General features: G+C 37.3%; 1 protein-coding gene across 1 annotated transcript in view; it reads right to left on the bottom strand.

Annotated features, from left to right (window-relative positions):
- The window catches only part of LOC144964221 (atrial natriuretic peptide receptor 1-like), a 123,150-nt gene that overhangs the window by 57,626 nt on the left and 48,024 nt on the right, over positions 1-17,500 (bottom strand). Inside the window, exons 9-14 of the mRNA XM_078898236.1 lie at positions 17,258-17,388; positions 14,726-14,834; positions 8,741-8,825; positions 7,008-7,107; positions 1,516-1,698; positions 404-580 (exon numbers count right to left, since the gene is read on the bottom strand). Coding sequence (XP_078754362.1) covers positions 404-580; positions 1,516-1,698; positions 7,008-7,107; positions 8,741-8,825; positions 14,726-14,834; positions 17,258-17,388 — 785 coding nt within the window. The remainder of the gene's footprint in view (positions 1-403; positions 581-1,515; positions 1,699-7,007; positions 7,108-8,740; positions 8,826-14,725; positions 14,835-17,257; positions 17,389-17,500) is intronic.

A 17,500-nucleotide genomic window follows, 5' to 3' on the forward strand; every position in this document is an offset into this window, starting at 1 on the left:
ATTGTAGACTTGGGTTAAGTTCATGTTATAATATTATAATATTAGAGAGGTGTAATGGTCATACGTGTCACGCATCACGCATCACATACCACGTATCTACCACATGGACATTTTCATTATACGTAAAAAGAGTACCTCTGTGCGATTTTTAACTTAATGTCGCAATGTAAAAAATTACGTGATCATCTGATAGATACGTGAAACGTGATGCGGGATACGATATTATACGTATGATCTGCTAAACCTTTTAATTGAGGAGAATAACGAAAAGTCTCCGCAAGTGTGAAGACTGAAAATGTCAGGTGTCTGATCATTTTAACTATAAATTCACTTTCCGGCATCATATTCACTTCGATATAACACCTGTTAGAAGTGGCAGGTCAGATATTTAGTTTCTACCTACATTAGTCATGTCGTTGATGAGTGATACTCTGAACATCCAGTCCAGGGCGATGTCATCATGTCCGAGAATGTCCTGCAGACTTCCCTTGTGGCAATAATGTGACAGGATACACGTCAGACGCTCATCGATGCACAGTCCAACGAACAAATTTATATTCTCATGCGACATGTCCTTCAACTACAATAAATAGATAGAGATTGAATGGATTTTCAAAACGGTAATGATTAACTCACTCAGCTCTAACACCGACTATATCCGTAGTTTACCCGGGTTACTTTTACGCTATGCCTATTTATAACATTTTTCTGAGACAAATTATAGGCAAAGTATCAAAGCTAATGTTTTTAGTTAATGGTAGCTGAATCAAACTATCTATGTAAGTGCTCATTTTTAATACATTTTTCCAATTTTGAAAAGTAACAAAAATCTCCAGGATTGAGTGAGTTAAAATACCGACGTGTAGGTACTTATTGTCGGGTAAAATATCCAGAATTGTTATGAGCTCGTTGTTGTAATGGTGGTACTCTCAAACCAAAGCAAAATATTGTCCTTTACAACAGCATTAAATAATCAAGCCCATAATTGCGTTCGGTTATCGGACCTACAAATATGTGAACGTCGGTCAAAGCCTAAATTATTGATGTAAATATAAAATCATGTATAAAGAACCACAGAAGCCTCAAAATAACGCGAAAGGGAAGTGGTATGGATGATCATTTGGAAGATACAAGTGGCTTCAGGATTGATTTTACGTAGTATTGCAAGAGTAGTATATTTATGCCCTTGTAGTATTGGTTACAAAAACCCAAGCACGTTATTAAACGAGCTCCAAATCATTACTTTACACTGACATCATGAACTGGAATTATAGCTCTCCCCGTCCAGCTATAAGGGATTGGGAAAGTCCCCTTGTCCTAGATCTATTTGCACGCTGCACTGCGGCTGACGCCTGGGTTATTCCAGTCTCCGATTGGTATAGACCAAAAGGAGAATTTCTTTCGGAGATGAATAAACCGAATTTTATATTTCTTTATTGTATTTCCTAGTTTAAATAAGTTTAATAATTGTATTTACCAGGAAGCAACTCAATGACCTCACTTCATCCAACCTACCTTTTTGAAATGAACTTTATCTTGCCTAGTGACAGACAGTTTCAGATTGGATATTTTCTTGATGGCGACCAGAGTTCCTTTGTACACTCCAACAGACGAAAAAATCTGTGCCTCTCCAACGCCAGAGCTTCCTTTATAACTCAAATTGGTGTGACTCGACGAATTCAGTGAACGTAGACTCATCTGGGTGATAAATTTATGCCATAATACAAGATGTTAATAGTTACCTAGTGCTCTGCGCAGAATATTAAATTCTGATGATGATTTAATGATTCAATGCTCTTGTTGTTATTTTTCATGATCAATTCTTCCCCGCCCCCTCTTCAAGTAGAACTAGACGTCTACGTGTAAATAATTAAAATATTTAACGTAAATAATTCTAATAATTGCGCTCTGTAGAGTATTTTGTATTTGTTTCGTAGTCTGTATGTATCTTTTCTTTGTCAATTATTTTACAACAATGAACCCACAACAATTTCGACCATTAGACAATAGAAGGATAAAGTCTCCTGACGCCGTCAACACAAAATCCAGATAATTTTATAATTAGATGCAAATGGCCCGAACTATGCTGCAATTGACCCTTAGTAATGTCATGCGCATCCAACCAACCTTTTGTTTACACGTTGCTTAGGAAGCAAACTGAAGTTGGCCCGTGAATAATTTCAAGCTGTTTACTCTGAGGGAGACCACGACCATGGATTCCATAGCCAAAATGCCCCTTCTTTTATTTTGTAGGAAAACCATGATCATGGTTCCCCCGGTAAAGAAAACCATATCTATGTGCCTGCACTTTACAATAAAATGCCTTTTTTCTTTCACACATTTTTTACAAATAGGGCGAACAGCTTGGAAGATCCTAAGTGTCATTCATGTGGTTTGATATCTGCCAAATATCGAAGATGAGATAAGGGCTTAAGTCACTTTCTTCTATTTTTAAAAGACCTCCCTCACCTCCCCCCACCGCTGCATTCGTTCACCCCTTTCTCCCTATCTGTCATTCCCTCTCCCACGCCTTAGCAAAAACAACAACAAAAAGTCTTATGTGACAAAAGCGGCTGCCACCTTAAATCCCGCAAACAACACAGGATATTGAAAATCCGTGGCAGTGACCCTTTGTCTTGTTCCTTTTCCAGTCATGAGCAGATAATATCTAGAGACTGAAGACCTACAAATTGTTCCAAACTCGAGTATCAGGAAAGGGCGAGAGAAATAATATGACAAGACTAGAATTTTGCCCGTTGGAAGCGGTGAAAGCTACACACCATGATGGGGATTTTGTAAAAAAAATACTTTTGTTGATATTCCAACTAAAGGGTGAAAGGGGTTGGTCTGATTTTTGTTTTATTTTGATTTTGGTTAAATTATGATTGACACAGGTACTAGATTGTAAACGCTACCCATAAAATGACAATTTAAAACATCATTATCCATATATTTATATGAAGATGGTGTTCTCTCAAAAAGTATCCGAATCAATCACTGCATGAGCATGAAGCAAACATGAGTGAAGAAAACGTCAACTCTGGAAATGAGCATCGGTGAGTGATGCTGTAGTGAATGACAGTCGTCATATTGCAAAGTGAAGCGTAGAGCCTAGACGAAAACAAATATGCAAAGGATTTTATAATTATACGAGTTGGACATCCAAAAATAAAGACCTAAAAGCTATTGTGGGTTAACATTGAACAAAATCTTCACCTTCTCTCAAAAACAATCGATCAAATTACAAACTCGAACACCGACATTGGAACCTTAGACTCCTTCCGCACTAGGACAAAACTGTCCCAGGACAAATTTGTCCTGTCCCACTGGAGAAAACTTCTATTCAAAAGGGTTCCGCACAAGGACAGGACTGTCCCGGGACGCGGGGACACACCTGCGCGAATGCATTATTTTTTTATTTTTTTGTATGTACAAGATTCAAAAGTTTATTTGTAGGCAATTGTCAATATAACTCATACAAGAATATAATATTTTGATCAACAAATCAAGTAAATAAAATCAATAATAAAGCAAGGCAAACAATGATAGTAATAATGATAATAATAATAATAATAATAATAATAATAATAATAATAATAATAATAATAATAATAATAATAATAATAATAATAATAATGATAATAATAATAATAAATAATAATAATAATGATAATAATAATAATGATAATTAAAATGGTGATAATAATAATAATGTAAAATCTTCTAATTAATAGATGAGTTATTTAATAGTTTGAATTATAAATTAATAATTTAAGAAATAAGTCCTTGGTACAACTCTAATAATTCACATTTTATGAATCAACATAAGATACGACATGACGTTAATGATTTTTTACACTGTACAATGGGATTTGTTTACATAAGATTTATATAATCATGAAATATTCTTATAGCAAGAGTAATAGTATTGCTGCTGCTGCTACTACTACTACTACTACTACTACTACTACTACTACTACTACTACTACTACTACTACTACTACTACTACTACTACTACTACTTAACCGCTACTACTACTACTACTACCACTACTTCTACTATTACGACTACTACATCTACAACAACAACAACTACTACTACTACAATTACTACTACTACTACTACTACTACTACTACTACTACTACTACTACTACTACTACTACTACTACTACTACTACTACTACTACTACTACTACTACTACCACTACAACTACCACCTCTTCTACCACTACTTCTACAACAACAACAACAACAACAACAACAACAACAACAACTACTACTACTACTACTACTACTACTACTACTACCACTACTACTACTACTACTAGTAGTAGTAGTAGTAGTAGTAGTAGTAGTAGTAGTAGTAGTAGTAGTAGTAGTAGTAGTAGTAATGGATGAAATAGAGGTTGCATATTTCTGTGCTTTACTACGTGGAAAAAAAGACAAATTGAAAGAGAAAAAAATATTGGGTGCATTATTTAATGACCCAAAAATTGCTCAAGGGTCAATTCCGTAGACTCTATGGTGATCTCCGATCTTATCTTAAAATGACTTTCTTGGAATCACCTCATTTTACCCAGGTGCAAATGAGTACCAGGTCGCTGATGAAAGTAATCTTTGACGGACTAGCATCATTCAAGAGGATAATAGAAAGTCAGCATGGCTCGGTGGTACGGTCTTTGCTTCGTACCCGAAAGGCATCAGTTCGATCACCCGCTGATGCGCTGTGTTGCCTTGAGTAAGTCACCTCGCCTAGCTTTATTTGCGGCGCTGCACTGCGGCTAACGCCTGGGTTATACCTCGTCCTAGCTCAATTTGCGGCGCTGCATTGCGGCTGACGCCTGGGTTATTCCAGTCTTCCCTTGGAATAGACCCTCGATAAAAATTTCCCCAATGGGATGAATAAAGGGAATTTTATTTTTTTAAATTTTAAACTGTTATCTGTCTGCTCAACGCACAGCAACATGGATAAGTTCCGGATTTATAAGCTTAGGAGGCAAGATGGCCCATGGTTAGCGCGTTGTACTCTGGACTCAGAGGTTCAGTGTTCGATTCCGACCGAGGCCAATTTGTACTTTCTAGAGCAAGAAAATTTACTCCAATCACTCACTCCATTCAGGTGTAAAAGGGTACCTGCCAAGCTGGATAGTAATCTGCGATAGACTAGCGTCCTGTTCAAAGGTTTTCAAACAAATACGTTAATTGTCCCCTTCACGCTATTGAAACCGGAATAACTCCTGCACCATTGGCTACAAGGCTCTAAAGGAATTAATTTGTCTTACAATGAGTCCAAGTGGCTCAGAAGGACTTACTTAAAAATATTTTCATTGAAAATTCCCGAAATAAATAACGATAAAGATAATTGATCCCACAAGGTACCGAATAGAGGTGCGACCGGTTTTAGACACGTTACTGCTGTGTCACAAAGTGTGACACTTCTTAAATTATATTTATAAACATACGTTTTTAAATTGCCGAAAATGTTTATGTTGCTATGCCTTCTGTACGTGGTTTCATCACATAGAATTATTTTTTGAATTGTTCTTGCTTTTTTATATTCAGAATTGAAATACATAAATAAATTATAACTGTGAAATTGAATGTAAGCTTCAGTTTAATATACCAAAACAGATAAAATGGACGTTTCGGGTTTCCCCTTCATCAACAACACATGATGAATTAAAAACTACAGACGAATGAGATAATGTGGTAGTGGCGTTGTTAAGATACATAAACAAAAACATTGATAGGCAGGAAATTGTATGCTACTTTGTGAGGAAGCGCGAATTAAAACAGAGCAATAGAAATTTATAAAAGGTGCGTACTTTAATTATGTTAAAAGAGGGGAGGCGAGTAGGAACTGTGTAATGTAGTATAGAAGACAGTGAACTAAAATAAAGTGTGGACTATTGTTGGAAAATAAATACAAAATGTAAGGGATGTAGGTATTAATATATTAGTGGCATTAGCAGCAGCAGAAGCAACAGTAGAAATAGTAGTAGTAGAAATAGTAGTAGTAGTAGTAGTAGTAATAGTAGTAGTAGTAGTAGTAGTAGTAGTAGTAGTAGTAGTAGTAGTAGTAGTAGTGGTAGTATTAGTAGTAGCAGTAGTAGTAGGGATGCAGAAAATAAAGACAGGCATTTCAATTTTGACACGGCGCCGCCAAGTCTGGGACTTTTTTGTCCTAGTGCGGAAGTCTGCTATAATTTTCTACTATCACAAACGATATGAACACGGGACTGGGACAGTCCTGTCCCGTTGATTTTGTAGCATTTCACAACGGCTTGGGACACAACGGGACTGTTTTGTCCCGTCCCAATAGGTGCGGAAGATTTCTCTAAATTCTATATGTTACAGATTTGGGACAGGACTGTCTCGGGACAGTCCTGTCCTAGTGCGGAAGAGGGTTTACTTTTGTATGATTTGGACTGCCATTCTGTGGTCGTGATTAGGAACTTAGGCAGTCGGCCAATGTTGCGCACAAAAGAGGTATACCGTTTTATTTGTTTAAATTGTTGATACTACACTTTCAGTTGAAACAAACATGTACCTACAAATACATTTTTTATTTAGTTAACTTCATTATGTATGACTAAATTATTCTGAAAATCAGGTTCCAAATAATTCTTGTTTTGTTCACACAAGCGCATTCATTTTGAATAATTAACTTTACCGTGGTCTAAAAATAGATCAACAGTAATTTTCGATATATTTCTACTTTTTGTTTCATAAAATATCAATATCTAGACATTATTTGATGCATGATCGAGTGTTTATGATTATTTATTTCTTTTGCCACAGAACAACCACATTTTTATGGGTTTCTATTTTTAAATATAATTTGCTATGGAATGTGCACGATCAAAGTCAGGAAGACGTGTTTTCGCACGTGCTGCCAGACCATTGCATTGATGGCGTCAGGAGACTTCATCCTTCAATTAGACAAAGTAAACACAACTAGACTTTGATCAAATTCGACGGGTTATGATAAAATATATATTCTACCTGACTGACACTTCCGAGGCACTTTGTCTTTGTAAGCCGTATCTGATCATAGGGGATTTGCCACAGCATCTTGTCCAGTTGTCTTTCAAACAATGTCTTCCTGGTTGAAACATAATACGGCTGTAATAAATATACCATGCTGAGATAAAATGTTATGACTAATAAAATAATCACTATGGTTGTGATGTTAAGGGAAATTATTGAAGCATTGGTGTTGATAATGAAATACATATTACAATGTTGCCTTTTTGAATTCCGGACGTGTAACCGAGCTGGCGAGTGCTTGTTGGGAACAAAGTCCACTTCGTGAAGTCCCAGGTTTGAGAGTTTTTGCCAAGATGAGGACCATTTAAATCGATCGATACTTGAAGGACGAGTGTCCTGGCCAAATTCTTAAATATGGTTTTTCCAGAGTACCCACGGCAGTAAAGTGTCACCGTTTCTTGTCTACTGTATTTTGTTTATAATTTTGCCTCATGTTTCCTTCATGAAGATGATGGATTTGGCCGAGCAAAGGTTAACTTACTTATAGATTCTCTTTTTGATACTTAATATATCATAAAATAATATTTTTAATGTTCTTTTGGTTGATTCTTCACAACTTCGGATTACAGCCATTGCTATGGCACGCGAGCAAAGCATTGTATAGGTCGTATTATTCTGACTAATACAACGGTCAACAACAACATATATACTTACGTGCCAATGGCTACGTGGTCTGGTGGTACGACACTTTACTTTGGATCGGAAGTTCCTGGGTTCGATCCCGCTTTGAGTGGCGCATTTTTGAATCGTTGCAAAAGGCTCTTTACACACTTTCTCTCACCGTACTCGGGTATAAACTGAGTACCTGGCCGTTCACAGCGGTGTATATGTCAAAAAAGTAGTATTACCTCACATATGTCATGTCTCGTTCTACATGTTAAATGTTCCTGTTGGCTAGGGACCCCTTGTAAAGCACTTTGAGCACGTTTAGTGGGGAAATTGCGCTTTATAAATGATGGAGTTAAAAAATAAACAATTATTGTTTTTACTGTGTACTCTAAATTTATGTTAACATTTTAATTTTCTTACTTACATTACTAACAAAATGCGTTTTTTTTCTCTTTTCAATTTTGGCATTTTCTTCAAATTTATTTCAAATATGGACACATTAAGATGATCCTCAGTTTGTTAAAAATAAGTCTCAAATCTATAACTCTTAGAAATTTTAGGTGTTTTAATATTAAGAGGTTGAGAGTCATCTTATTTCTAGAATTTAAATATTATGAAAAATACACTAAGTCAACGCTTATTCGGTCATTGACACCCGGCTTTTAAAACAGCCATTATCAAGTCAATGACCGGAGTCCAGACGGTTATTAAGTCGTTGACGTTAAGAAAATACATGTATCTAATTACATTCGGTCTATCCTCTAAGTTATAATCAAAATGAAAGGATAGAAGATGAAAATAAATTTCCCTTTATTCATGAATACAGGGCAAATGTGGCCCTTCACCTCAAAACGGTATTAAGTCGGGATGGTTAAGTTGTTGAAAATTGAATTTATAGCCAGAAATATCAGACTTGTGTTGAGTTTGTATTTTTTATTGAGGAGAATGGATACCATATTTTAGGGTGCTAATGCCAACAATTTATATATTTGACCAGTTTAACATTTAATTCGGCTTTTAAGTATTTGGTTCGTTCCGACATAATACCGTTTTGAGACGATGGGTCACAAATTACGTACTTGACGAACCAAACGATGAGAATCAAGACGATGGATGACAAGACCAGAAAGGAGATGACGACAATGACGATGGTGGTGGTCTGGTCTGGGTATAGAATATTTTTAATGAGAAGGAGAAATGTTCTCTTTGAGTTACATATAATCCTCTTTTCTTACTACTCTCCTGCTCTGTCCAAGGTGGTCACTATTATACTCTCTCTCTCTCTCTCTCTCCTTTTTCATTCAAACTTTTCTATTCTGCCTTCTTCTCCTTCTCATCTTCCCCCTCCTCCTCCCTCTCCTCCTGCTCCTCCTCCTCCTCCTCCTCCTCCTCCTCCTCCTCCTCCTCAGAATAATAATCGTCATCATCATCGTCACCAACACCACCACTATCACCACCATCATCATCATCTGAATCCTCCTCATCATTATCATTTTCTTTTATTCGAACAAGGCACACAAATACTCGTACATGACGTATACTATCATACGTTCAAACATTCAGGCTTATGTTTAAAATATTGTTTAAAAAGTTAAATCAATCATTTGACTTCAATAACAATTTTCTTTTTTACCCGCAGGCACTTGTTTTATGATGGCAAGTGTTATCTGCATACTAAAAATATCAGAACAATCAGACCATTAATTATCAATAGGGAAACCTACAACAAATTGGTAACATCTTTGATATTTTCGAAAATGGACTTCTGCAATGCACTGTTTATTGGTCTCACAAAGTTCAAAATAAACAAATTACAGAAAGTACAGTACATGGCAGCCCGCGTTGTACCGTAGCCATCGTATAGCCTGACACTGACTAAAAATGACGTCAAAATGCCAGTCTTTTGCCACAATAGAAAACAAATCTTGAGTTGTATTCAATACCTTGATACCTTGATACCTCTTCTTCGGGTTGAAGGCTATGCCTGTAATACCCGTTCTGCACTATCTCTGATATATCTACGCGCACCTGCATGGTTGGGGCGGAGCTGGTAACGCTTGTAATGCCAGTGTTTGTCTAACTTGTCTTTGAATTCATTCACTGTCCTCGCTTTAATTACATCTTCTGGAAGGCTGTTCCAGTTATCTGTCACTCTGAGTCCAAAGGAGCATTTTCTTACATTTAATCTGGCCTGTCTTTTTTTTTAATTTGTCGCTATGTCCTCTCGTTCTATTAAATGTACTCTCTGGTAGTATTTGCTCTCTATCTACTCTATCTTTCTCGTTTATTATCTTATATACTTGTATCATGTCTCCTCTTTGTCTTCTGTAGTACAATGATGGTAGTTTGAGATGCCTCAGTCTATCTTCATATGGTAGATGCTTCAAATCTGAACAAAGCTTCGTTGCTCTCCTTTGTACCCTTTCAATTTTATCCATGTCACCGACATGCTGTGATATCCTCGGTGCATTACCATATTCAAGTGATGGTCGTACCAGAGCAGTGTAGAGCCGCCTAATAATATCATTATTTCTGCTGGTGAATGTCCTTTTAATAATTCCGAGAGTTCTGTTTGCTCTATTTATTGCACAGTTGACATGATGGTGGAAGGATAGTCTGTTGTCTACATGCACTCCTAAATCCTTTTCTACTTCTGTTTCCCCTAGCTGCTGGTACACTCCGTTATCGTCTCTCATTCTGTATGTGTGCTTTGGATTTTTGTAACCAAGATGCATTACGCTGCATTTGCTTGCATTAAACTTTAACAGCCACTTGTCTGACCAGTCTGATAATTTGTCGATATCATCTTGTATAGTATGTCGGTCACTTTCTGTTCTTACAGGTCCAAACAACTTTGTATCGTCAGCAAATATTCTGATCACGTTTTTTACAACATCAGGTAGATCATTGATGAATACCACGAATAATACTGGAACCAGAACACTCCCCTGTGGAATGCCGCTGGTGACATCCGACCACTGTGATGTGTGCCCGTTCAGTGAGACTCCCTGTTTTCTGTCGTGCAGGAAGTTAGATATCCATTCGTTTATCTTTCCTCTGATGCCATAGCTATGTAGTTTTTGAATGAGCCTTTCATGGGGTACAGTGTCAAATGCCTTTTTAAAGTCGAGGTATACCGCATCCATCGGTTCTCCCCTATCCAAGGCGTCTGTCCATTCATCAATGCAGGTAATTAGTTGTGTTATGCATGATCTCCGAGGCAAGAAGCCATGTTGCTCATCACAGAACAGATTGTTTGTGACCATATGCTCCATCACATGTTCCTTAATTATTGCCTCCATCACTTTGCACGGAACTGCTGTCAGACTCACAGGTCGATAATTGCCAGGAGTGTTTCTATCACCTTTTTTAAATATTGGAGTAACCTGTCCAAGTTTCCATTGTTGTGGCAAGTTCCCGTTGTGTAACGACGTTGTGAATATGATTTGAAGCGGTGTGGCAATTTCATTCGCAATTTCCCTTAGCACTCGAGGGTGGAGTCCATCAGGTCCTGCCGATTTGCCTGGGTTAAGCTTCATAATATTTTTCAGTATGTCTTCTTTCTTTATAACTATACTGACAAGTGCCTCGCTGTAATGTCTTGTCTCCAATGCTGGCACATGTTTAGTGTCCTCATGTGTAAATACACCACAGAAGAATTTGTTCAATATTTCTGCTTTTATAATGTCCTCGTTTTGCAGGTCTCCATTACTGTCCCGCAGATCACCTACCCCGCTTCTTATTGTTGTTCTCGATTGGGTGTATTTCCAAAAGGCTTTTGGGTTTTCTTGGATCTCATTTGAAATACTCTCCTCAAAATCGCTCTTAAGCTTCCTTGTGTAACTTCTCAGTGTATTTCTGGCGTCACAATACAACCTGTAATCAAGGCTATTTCTGGTCTGAAGGTATCTTTGCCATGATCTGTCTTTAGTCTTGATAAGTCTAAACCCTTCTTTGTTCATATATAGATTTCTTTTTCTCTTTCTTTTAGTGTCGTTAGCCTTGTGCACAGGTATGTATTGCTTCATCGCGGATTCTAATATATTCTGGAAAGTGTCCCAATCCTCTTGCTCACTGCATTCATTAAGTGTATGGGCCCAGTCTATGCCACCAAGATATTGTCTCATTCCTCTGTAGTCCCCTTTGTCATATTTGTACTTCACGGTTTTACTTTCAATTGCCTGTGTTTGACATGTATAATCGAATATGATGGTACAATGATCACTGCTGCCCACTGGGGCCAGATACTGGGTGTTATTCACAACATTCTCCTCGGATGTTAACACTAAATCTAGTACTGATGGTTGTTGGTCCCCCCTATATCGTGTTGGTCTTTCGATATGTTGTGTTAAGAAACAGTCCATGAGGCATTCTGTAAATAAATCACTGTCTGAACCTTCAACTGTAGCTGCACATTCCTCCCAGTTTATATGGGGATAATTAAAGTCCCCAACAATTACTAGGCGCTCTGGGATCATATCTACTGTGGCACGTAACATATTTTCCAGGTTTCTATTATTTTCATAGGGCTTGACGGACTACGATATATGCATCCAAACAGAAGTTTATGATTGTTTCCAAGAGAAACGTTAGCCCAAACACATTCAGAAAAGTATTGTGTACTTGTACATTTGAATTCCGCCACGCTAAGTTTAGTGGAAAAATATAAACAGATTCCTCTCCCATCCATTTCTAAATTATGAATTGGGGTGTGATAACCCTCAATACATATCTCTGCCTCTGTGAGGGTGGTTTTACTGTACTTCGGTTTTACTTCTGTCAAGGCAACAATGTCAAGTTCATGATCTTCAATAAGCTGCAGCAAATCGGGCAACTTTGTGGTTATTACGTCTACATTAGTTAATAAAATCCTTAACCCACCTCGAACAAAACTTTGGTTAATTCTAACAATATTTACAGGTGAAAAACAATTTAAATTAGGTTTATGTACAATTTGTCTGTTCTCCAGTGGTTTCTGAGCTAGAGATGATCCTGAGGCTTCCCTTGGACAACTCTGTTGTTGCGGATGACCCAGTTTTCCTCTTTGCCTTCTGCTCTTGATTCTTGGTTTTTCTCTTTCCACTCTACTAGTAGTTTCTTCCATTCCTCTCGTTCTAAAGGGGTCCTGTCCTTGTTTACATAGATTGTATTGAGAGTTTCAATCTCCCTGAGTTTCCTCCCGATCCTTAAGATTCTAGTGGCATCTTCTTCACTTGTTGTTTGTATCCTGAGGGGTCTTGCCGATGTCGATTCCTTCTTTCCTAGGCGAGTGGGATTGGTAAAGGGAACTTTAATGCCCACTTGGTCCAGTATATCACTCACTGTCCTGAGGTCATCGCTTTTCACCTGCTTTGGGTCCTCGGCAGAGCTTTCGGCCAAATTGTAGAAAATAATGTTTAGCCTTCTTTCTTGCCTATCCTGCACCTCTTTGACTGTTAGCTCTACATATTCAGAAGGATGTTTGACTACTCTCTCCTCCAAGGATTGCACCTTCTTACCTAGGTCTTCGTTTGATTCATCCACCTCCTTAAGTTTCTCTGAAACTCGTGCTTCGAGTGCGCCAAAATTTTCTTCTAGGGCGTCTTGTCTGGCCGATAGGCGCTGTAGCCCTGACATAAATCCACTGGCAAACCTATTACATTTCTTGCAGTACCAGTGTAGGCCCTGTGTTTTGTCGGCTTCTGCATCCTGTATTGCTTTGTATAGTGAGTCACTAACTCCTTCACAAGAAGTGTGGTGCCACAGCTCACACATGTCACATTTTAATGCATGATCATTCTTCCCAACATCTCTGTCACACTTTCCACAATTTGTGTCCTCTTTCCTCGAATCCTTTCTAGATTGTCTCGTGGACGTTTTGCTGCTTCTATCTGAACTCATATTGCTTGATGGCTAGTAATGTAACAGTTACAGTTAAAGTCCTGCGTTACAGTTACAGATTAGTCGGCTATCCTTATCCTTATCTTTTTTTATCGCTCAACTTTCGCTCTCTTTCTCCCTGTTGTCTCTTCCTTTCCCTCTTTCTCACTCCTCTCTCACCTTTTGTCGTAACAATCAGTAGGATTCTCTTTCAATCTACCTTCTACAGCCTCTCCTCTTGTTGGGCCTCGATCCTTTTGATGTTAAGCTACCACACTTCCAGGAATTCCTATGAGGTCACTTTTTGTTTACCGTAACTATTTGGAAACAAAATGGCTACCACAGTTCCCGCCAAAGTCGACGGAGAAAGTCTTAAATTATTCTTAAATTGTTCACATCAGCATCCAAGTCAGGTCAAATTTCTTCGATCTGAACGTTTCAATGATGAATTCCAATGAACCAAAACATGAATTAGGCACGAATTTGTTGTAAAAATTCCAATAATGATGAACTTGGTAAAGAGACAAAAACACAAGCAACCCCCCCCCCGCGCATGCGTATTATTTGTCTCTGGAGCTTGTTTATTTTGTTATTAGGGAGACCAGCGAGCAGTGAATTGCAGTAGTCAAGACGCGACAAGACCAATGCAGAGACAATTATCTTCAAGGTGTTGAAAGGAAATAGTTAAACCAATGAGATAACTTGTTTCCATTAGCTCTACTAACGACAACTCACTAGACGCAACACAAACCTAAAAAAGTGACGTCAAACTGCCAGTCCTGGAGGGTTCTAGTGTCAGGCTATAATATGTTAACGATGGCTATGGTTGTGCTGCAGAAAGACAGGAAAACTCCAGCGCATTAAATATAAATCAGCAACCATTGTTTTCAAGTACTTGGAAGGCTCGTCGCCAACATATCTCTCAAACCTCATTGAACGGTATTCACATGAATACATCGTTATACAGGCATGCTTTATTTTAATTAAGTGTATAACTAGCGTTGTTCGTGTACTGTGTTAGGGCTGAATCTTTGTAATGCGCCCAGAGCCCTTCGGATGAAGGGACATTTGGTGCGCTATAAATCTATACCATTATTATTATTATTATTATTATTATTATTATTATTATTATTATTATTATTATTATTATTATTATTATTATTATTATTATTATTATTATTATTATTATTAACTCGTAAACTCACCCTTTCCATCATCTTGACACAACTCGCCAGTGAAACCACACCGTGGGGTGTCCGGGGGTGGCTTGCCATCAGGGGTGCCCCATTTGATATCCTGTAGGACTTCTATTTTCTGGCAAATAAATACAGAAACTGCACAAATACTAAAAAAGAAGCAATCAAATGTAACATGGCGGCCTCTAAATTGGAACCTCGGGGCAGAAGAGAGGCCGAAAGACCAAAGGAAATATGAAGATGATAGGTGGACAAGAGGTGAGAAAGATCGGAATGACATGGCCACAACTGAGGAAGATGGTCTTGAGACGATGAGCTAGAAGATCATTTTTGCAGTGGGAACAGGAACCCAGTGTAAGTAGGTAATTTGGTAAGTAACCCGAATAAAATGTTAATAATCTTGACCATTATGCTATGAAATCTGAACAACGATATGTATGAATTAGTGGTAATCAAACTATAGTTGACGTTTTTTTTTTCCTTCTGTTTCTCCTGATACAATTTCATTAAAAAAAAAAATTCAGACTCTTTCTTACACGAGTGCCTGCACCAAAATTTTTTAGCTTCATTTTGATGTAATAAATAATATAAAATTGAAAATTATGTACTTTGAGCTCCGTAGAATATCACAGATGAGGTCGTTTTTACCTTTCAACACCTTGAAGATAATTGTCTCTGCATTGGTCTTGTCGCGTCTTGACTACTGCAATTCACTGCTAGCTGGTCTCCCTAATAACAAAATAAACAAGCTCCAGAGAGTACAAAATTGTGCGGCTAGGTTAGTCCTGGGAAAATCTCATTACGATGATACAAAGGACATGCTTCGAATCCTCCACTGGCTGCCAGTCCGGGCTAGAATTGAATATAAAATAGCGCTTGTCTGCTTTGGTGTATTTGAGTCTTCTGTCCCTCTTTACATTCAACACTTACTCCAACCATAAGTACCTCTGAGAAATCTTAGATCCCACGATTCAAAATTGTGAGCATATCCTAAAACTAAACTTAAGTATTTTGGTGATAGGCCTCTTATGAAATTCGGACCCACGATTTGGAATGAACTCCCTCAATCTGTGAGATTCTCGAGCTCAATAGACCTTTTCAAAAAAGCCCTGAAAACATATCTTTTCAGGAAATATTTACTTAATTGAATTTTTAATGTATTGTATGTGACATTTATATTGATGATGTATTGATGACCTTTTATGCTCTTAATTGTTTTGATACGTTGGTTGTATTGTATTTGAATTTTTTTTAAAGCGCTTTGAGGTTTCGACGAAAGGCGCTATATAAATATGCTTATTATTATATTATTATTATTATTATTATTATTATTATTATTATTATTATTATTATTATTATTATTATTATTATTACTATTATTATTATTGTAAGCTTCAATTTTATTACAAGAAAAGATCAAATGAACGTCTCGGGTTTCAACAACAAATAATTGTTCCATGCCAATACACGTGAGTCACATTCTCTCTCTACATTGTCTTAACATTTTGATTGACTCACTTAGGCACTCTTAATATTTAAGAGCGCGTAGGCAGAGAATTAGCATTAACAGCCTATCCAACTAATAAAGATGGACCAATGAAGTGAGAGTCGTGTCAACGTTTTCAGTGAAAACGGTAAGTTATGTTGACAGGTGAGACTAAAATAGAACCTTGTCTCCACGTAGAGGGCTATATCATCTTACTTGTCTTTCATATCTTAATCATTTTCAGATTTTGTCGAGATCCGATGAGCTCACTTAGCGTTCATAAAGGGCCGTTTCTGAAGAATGAATAGCAACAACATATATAAAAGGAACGAAGTTGACGTCACTCGGCTCTTTGTTATTATTATAAGACAGCTATATGAATGATTTGTACTCACTAAATTATTACAATCAGTCTGTAAGCGCTCAAGGTTAAACATAGTTTTGTGTGTTGGTAAGTTACATCGGGCTGGTTGATGTTGTGAGTCATTTACCTAAACGCAATGCATTAATAAAGTCCACGCCGACCCAAGTAACAATAATTTCATGGCTATATCGTTTTTGATAGAACTCAGTCATGTCAAATGTTTGCCATAGGAGAAGAAAGAGCGAAACACCACACTCCAACCCTTAGATTGGAATCAGCAAGAACCTCAGAAATTTTGAACCCCCAAAAACGTCATTGAGATATTTGCTTATTTGGAAGCTCAGACCAGTAAGTAGAAGTAGAATGTAAAGGATTGCTAAAAAAAGAATATGGATGTTATCCTATGGCAGTATTCTTAAAGTTCCATTATCATTCTTAGGCGATCTCGTCTTTTAGATGTATCTATTTATTAAAAAGACCTAATTGACCTAGGCGCCAGCCACAGTACAACGCAACAAAGTGAATAAAAGAACTAAATTTCTAACTCAAAGAGAAAACAAAAAGCTCAAACATTAGACTCCGGACCTTATCCAATCAGCCACATCAACGCCCCCCCCCCTCTCTCTAGTTTTTTTTCTTTAATAAAAAATGAATACATCGGATCTTTTCTTTATGTAGTGTCAATATTTACCTCCCCAGTGTCAGACGTCATACGCGCTTCAATGACAACTTGGAAAAGGTCTTCTTCAGGCCTCATGGCCCACAGCCAATAGTCTGGCTCTCGATCGCCATTCGAATCAACCTTTACAGTACCTGTAATTCCTGTGAGAGGTAAACAATCAAATAACATACGCTGAAGTTATGAAATATTAATATATATATATATATATATATATATATATATATATATATATATATATATATATATATTTAA

This window comes from Berghia stephanieae, chromosome 2 (assembly GCF_034508935.2).
Source record: "Berghia stephanieae isolate SIO BIC M18660-M18661 chromosome 2, UCSD_Bste_1.3, whole genome shotgun sequence".
NCBI classification, from domain to species: Eukaryota; Metazoa; Mollusca; class Gastropoda; order Nudibranchia; family Aeolidiidae; genus Berghia; species Berghia stephanieae.